Source organism: Chaetura pelagica, unplaced genomic scaffold, assembly GCF_000747805.2.
Source record: "Chaetura pelagica isolate M959 unplaced genomic scaffold, ChaPel_1.0 scaffold405, whole genome shotgun sequence".
NCBI classification, from domain to species: Eukaryota; Metazoa; Chordata; class Aves; order Apodiformes; family Apodidae; genus Chaetura; species Chaetura pelagica.
In genome coordinates, this window is record NW_009953489.1 from 5,752,770 (window position 1) to 5,759,427 (window position 6,658).

General features: G+C 43.6%; 1 protein-coding gene across 1 annotated transcript in view; it reads right to left on the reverse strand.

Moving 5' to 3' along the window:
- Window positions 1–6,173: 6,173 nt before the first annotated feature.
- GPR107 (G protein-coupled receptor 107) overlaps window positions 6,174–6,658 on the reverse strand; it is a 29,095-nt gene continuing 28,610 nt past the window's right edge. Inside the window, 1 exon segment of the mRNA XM_009998992.1 lies at window positions 6,174–6,656. Within this exon segment, the coding sequence (XP_009997294.1) occupies window positions 6,618–6,656 (39 nt within the window). The 3' untranslated portion in view covers window positions 6,174–6,617.

The window sequence follows — 6,658 nt, forward strand, 5'->3', positions numbered from 1 at the left end:
CCAAAAAGAAAAGGCAAAGAGAGGAGTTCAGCACATAGGAGCACAGCTGCAGTACCTGGAGGTCTTTCAGCTGAAGGAAAGGCACTTGGAGCCTCACTGTGAGTCCCTGACAGGAAGGCTTTTCCCACAGGTCATGGGTATCCAAGGTTTTCTGTGCCTTGGCCCTGTATCCATGATGCAGATGTTACTGGCTGCACATGGGAGTCAGGCATGGGAAAAAGCAGACTTCAGAATCAACAGGTCAGCTTGGTTGCTAGCAGTTCAGAAGCAGAAAATGAGATGCATTCAACTTCTTTCTGGTCAATCTTTATTTTACACTTTTGCATCACAGCAGGGAAACCAAGTTACACAGACCAGTCTGATTTGTATCCACCTTGCCTCTCTTCAAATACTGCTTCTTGGTCTTTTAATAAAGTTTAAAAAAATACTGAAAAAATCCATTTGTACATCTGAACATGAACTGAGGAATAGATATGTACAGGTCACCAAAAACCCTGGAACTGAACCTCGCTGTACAGGAAAGTGAGTTCTTTTGGAGGTCATTTATTAAATGAATGCAGAACTACATTGTACAAGATGCCCTAAAGCTGCTTAATGACACAAGAGGATATAGAATTAATTATTAATAGTTACACTAAAGGGAAAGGGAAGCTATTTAGACCCATATTCTGTTTTGACAGAACAGGTACCATCCCAATATCCAGCCACAAGACAAAGTGATCCTGATCATGTGGAGATGGGGCTCTACTACACAGAGAGCACAATGCTGAGTGAAATCCCACAGGGAAGTACTTATTAGGAATTGTCCTTTCTACAGGATAGCTGCAGTCAAAACATAAATGGGTTCTGGACCCAGTCAACCTACAAGGAGTGACTTTTCTCAGCCACTGTCTTCCAGTATCACCACTTCATACACAGGTTAATACCTCTGGTTTCCTTATATGCTGTTTCATCCACTTGCAAATACATCTGGTGCAGAGCTCTGAAAGGACCATTGCTATATCCAAGTGACAAACTGCAAGGGGGAAAATCCACAGCTTCCCAGTAGTGCTAAGTGAAAGTGATTAATAAACCCAAACCAGCATCACACCCAGTGGCTACATTAAAAGCCAGATTAATTCAATTTAGAACAATGTTTTCAGCAAATCAACCCCAGGGGACACAACAACATTGGTTAAGTGTCTCTGGGCACCATCACCTCAGTCTTCATGAAATGTTCAGGTTACTGAAGTTACACTTGAAGTCACAGGTTTTAGACAGTGTTTCAAACATCACCCCATACCTTCCATCCAGTGCAGAGGAGATCCATGCTCTTTTTCCAAAGGTGAAAAATGGGGAAACATTTTATGACTGAAATGGAGATCATGACACAGATTTAATAAAACATTTTCTTCCAAGTAGGAACACTGTTAGCTCTCCTGACAGGTTAAACTAAAGGAGACAAACCAGGCAGACTAGAGAATTAAGGGTTTCCTTCTCTTCAACACCTACACTTCTGACTTCCCTCCTGGAGTATTTTGTGACCAGAGCACCAATTGCCAATGTGTTGTGTTTTTTTTTCCCCCATGGGAATCACTCAAGTTTTCCATATTGTTGTGACAACAGTTATTGCTGTGGCAACTGGTGCATCATTAGTGTGTGATTGCCTCAGAATAGTTCTAGAGCTGAAGAGCTCTGAGTGCTACCTCACTTATTTCCATCATCCCAGCAGCACATTACCTAAGCCTGTCCAAAAAGAGCATTGGGATCATTCAGATACCCTCACATCCTGCCTCTTGCTGTCAGTGTGCTTGTAGTGACAGCTGAGTTTGTTTCAACTACCTTGCATCCCCAGGAATGGAGCCATGGAAGAAAGATGTTCTACTGCTTCCCCAGCACTGTCTCTCCTCACACCAGTTCACTTCCAGCACAGGCAGCACACCCATCTCCAGACTGGACCAGGTACATCTCACAAGCAGCCATACATGCCAGCTTAAGGAAGAGTGGAACAAAGAGCATTTGTGCTTTGATATGCACTAGGAATTTTAAACTAACTGCATTTACATACTTGGTTTCATGCTGCCATCCTTCTCCAGACAGTTGTTGAAACAAATTCTCAGATGTGCTTTTCAGCAGACTTTACTGGAAAGGTGCTTCAGGTATGTAACCAACAAGCAGAAACAGAAGGAAAACATTGGTCCATTGTTAAACAGAAGAAGTGAATTAATCACCAACACCACTGAAAAGGAAGAGGTTCTCAACACCTTCTTTACCAGCCCTTGCTTGTTGATTTGATTGCCCCTGGCCAGACTGCATTTCCCTTCTCTAAGAGGAGCATACTGGAAGGAAAAAAAAAGATTTCACATGCTAAAAATCTTCCATTGGACTTTCACCACATGTGAGTGATGAGAACATGCCCTTTCATGGCCAGAAGGAATGTCAGTGCTCAAGTGGATGAACACTCATGTGAGAGAGAGTCCACTTGGCTTAGAAAAATCTCTCCCACATTTCTTGCTCCAAGACAAAATACTGCAATGCAGCAAATTTTTACAACATGCTCCCAGGGTATGCTAGCATGGCAATCCAGGAGCAAGGCACTGGGCTGGAGAGAAAGACTGAACAATGCACTGCACAGAGCAGGACATGCTGAGTTAGATGACAACATGAAACAGCATCTTAACAGGACAGCATGTGGCTTCTTCAACTCAAACTGCTACATTTGGAACAAGCAGCAGCAACATTCCAGATGACCCCATTATGTCTTGGTTTCTTTTAATACATATCTTGATGAACCATCAAGGAAAACATTTTTAAGCCTGAAGAATGCAAGAGTCTGGCAGTTGTGCTGCAAGGAGGCTTCCTCTGGATGACAGCAGGAAGGAATGCCTCAGTGGCATTTGCATGTCATCATTAGCAGGGATTTATCAGGGCATAACCTGCATTACAACTGAACACTGAACCCAGCTCTGTTTTGGCTGCAGAGGGTGCAGAGTGCTCCACTGTAGCAACACACAGCAATGCATTCACAGCCCCTTACTCTGCATCACTCCAGGTCTGCCTTTCCAGGAGTCTTGTCATTACTCTGTGTACTCACAGGGTGACTGTTGTAGCTGCTCACTTCAGTAAAAGGCAGAGACAGGAAAGTCAGGCTGTATCCCAGAACAATCCTAAGCCACAAGCAGTTCTACTTTCTCTCTCTCTGAAAGACAAATCTTCCTACCAGCCATCAGCACCTGAAAGGCAAGGGCTGTGATTATCCTGCTGGGTGAGCTCTAAGCTGCAGCTTTTCACTAGCAACTGAGCCTGCACTTGCCAGTCATGCAGATGTGGATTTACCTTGGGAGGAAGGGAGAGGGAATCCCTCCTCCTTTTGCAATGCAGCTCCCAGTGCTGGGTGAGCAGCACAGCTGCAGCCATCCTCTCCATCCTCCAACATCCCAGCCACCACCCAATCCAGCAAGACACATTTTTCAGCCTGCTCTAAAGAATTCCCCCAGAGAAAGTGGAAATTCACTTTGGAAATAGCTGCAGTAAGAACCTTGCATCACTGTTTTTTCACTCATACATCCACATTCAGTATCTTAACTAACACTTGGGTCTGATTAGTTACTGTGGCACTGCTGGTTCACATCCTACATGAAATGCCAGCTGAAGCTGGTTGTATAGCTGACTGCTCAGGTCTGAACTTGGGAAAAAAGCTCTTCTCAAAGCACTTTCAGACTACTGCCATAGCTTTTCAGGCCAAGATAAAAAGAAATGACCCATTTTTTAACTAGTGAGCCATGGACTTGGCAGATAAACCCACACTGTACACAACTTGAACAAAAGTGCATATAAGAAATCTGAGACTAAGGTAAAAGCACTCACCAGATCAGTGGCTCCACTGATGCTGAGGTATGGAATAGGCAGCTGTCTGGAACCAGCTTAGCCCACACTGGGATACCAGCACAGCCCCTCATGCTTTTGAAACACCACACCCATCAGAATTTCTCAGCTCATTTGCAACTGGTGTTCCCAGTTTCCAAGACAGCACCACGTCTGGACCAATACTGTTATATGCCTTATATGATATAACAAATCCTTATCCTTTACATACTTCAGTGCCAACAGACTTCAAGTCTCCAGTGGACTCCTCTGAACGAAGTTTACAGCCCAACTGTCCCTGTGGAAGTGTCACTCTGCACATCAAAAGGGTGACTCAGTAACTGCACAGAGTGAGGGGATGAGGTTTTCAGGTGTTGTATTCAAGCATACAGTGAGCTGGGACTGCCTGGGTTTGTTTGTAATCCAATTTCTCACACCTCAGCTACTTAACATGCAGAAGATTCCTTCACAGAGAAGATCTAACACACTCATAGGTCACCTAACAGCCTTTGTAGTGGTGCAGGCTCTTTTTTTTTCTTCACTAAAACTGTATCTTTGCAAGACAGTGACAGCAAAAGTTAAACCATTGCTGCTGTGATTACTGTGCAGTTACAGCTGAGGAGAAACACAGCAGAGGACTCTGCTTCATCTCAGGAGAAACCAGTTCCAAGTATCAGAGCAGGGAGATTTTTCTACCTTTTCCATGATGTGTAGAACCAACACCTGGGAAAAGAACTGGCAACCAGAGAAAACAGTGAAGGTCTTATTGTTCACAGAACTGTCAAGAGTTGGAAGGGACCTCTAGAGATCATCTAGCCCAATCACCCTGCTAAAGAAGGATTGCCTGGAGCACATTCCACAGCGTTTTGAGTATCTCCAGAGAAAGGGACTCCACAACTTCCCTGGGCAGCCTGTTCCAGTGCTCTGTCACCTTCATACTAGACAACTCTCATATTTATATGGAACTTCCCATATTCCAGCTTGTGCCCATTGCCCCATATCCCGTCACTGGGACTACTGGAAAGCGTGTGCCTCCATCCTCCCTGCACCCACCCTTCGGATACTGCCCTTCAAACAGAAAGTCTTGGTATAGACTGCTCATCTAAGAGCTCTACAGTCCCTGTTCCAGACTGAGGAAGTGGTTCAAGGTTCTAAGAAAATTCTCCATTAAACTTAAAGAAGAATCCTAGTGGCTATTAGTCCTCTCATTAGTTGTGCCCCACAGGTTTAGTCCCTTCAGTCAAAATAGTGATTCCTAACTGAGGTTGTAGAAGATGCTGGCACATCTGAAGCTGTGTGATGCCTATCCCTGTCACCCTGACAGAAGCACTTTGCTCAACAGCACCATGTGTCAATGTCTCTACATGACTATTAAGGCTTCAGTGGGTCAATACTCCATTTATTTGTCTAAAGCTCATTCTCTTTACATCAGTGAACCACTTCCATCCTCCTCCAAATTACAATAATTTGCAACACCTTACTACTACAGCTACAGGCACCAGCTTGCCTTGCTAACAATACCAGAGGACCACAGATAAAATGCACATGGCATTTCTAACATGTCCCTAAAGACTGCACTGCAAGTCTGCAGCTGATAGTTACTATTTCCATATTCCCCTGCATTGAATGTTCTGGTCATAAGCTTCTCCTTTCCTGACAAAACCCACTTAGGACTGGGAGCTGCAGTTGCCTGATTTTAACAGCAACACCATTTTGACCAGTTCAGCTCAAACAGCAACATCATTAACCCTACATAACCACAGAAATACAAGTAGCCATCCAGAGGGGCTAAGTAACTCAGGATAATGGTGAACCAGACATTTGCTAGACAGGTTTCTACTGGATATTCTAGTTCTGTTTATACTGGGCCAGAAAGGAGTGTCTTTTGAAATACCTTGAAAATATTCTAAAAAGCAGAGCAAAGTGTTCTGGGCCACAGCTTGAAATAACATGTTAAAGATAGTATGGCAGATCCCTAAAAAGCAAGCATCAGTCTTGCATTTCTTGTGTACTTCTTGTCATGTGGGTGTGAATCAAGATCAATTCCATGAACAGTGGAGAACCTGAATACTTCCTGCACTATCAGACAGTGCTTTTAATGGAGAACAGTCACTTGCTTCCTGTATAGCAACACATTTGAAAACCTGACATATTGAAGTGGATTCCTGCATGGATAAGACATGAAGACACCAACTTTCCCACTGATGTGAGTAGTGGCAGAAGCCACCTGATCCAATACCCCATTTAGCCCCAAATGACTGCAGTTGTGTCTGTTTGTTTTGCAATGTTTTTTCCAAACCAAAAGGAGAGTTTATAAAAAGAAAAATACTTACAGCTCATCTTCTCTTTGCACCTTCTGACACACTTTGTAATTCCCAGCATACATGTTACATAGCAGGTGTGTGTATATATGAGCATTATATAAAATATATATCTTACATACACACTAAAGGTCTCTCTCCACATTAGTATTACACATTCTGAAGAATGCAACTGCAAACAATTCAGAATACTTAACTGATCCAGAAAGGGGAGAAAAAAAAGAATAAGCTACCCAAAATCCCTAGGAAAGCTTCACACTCCTTGCAGGTACCAAGAGATCCCATTTTCTTATGATCAGAGGAATAGTTATATTTCTGCACTGCTTTGCTCCCCCTAGACACACCCCACTCTGCAGGTTCAGGGTTGGGGAGTGCTAGTTGCTCCCTTTCCACTGAGAGTAATATTAATAAATTAAAAAAGTTTCTCTGAAAGTGCTGCCTTAGTCCAGTCCATCATGCTGTGATCTCCCACTCCCCCCGGGGCTCTGCTGAAC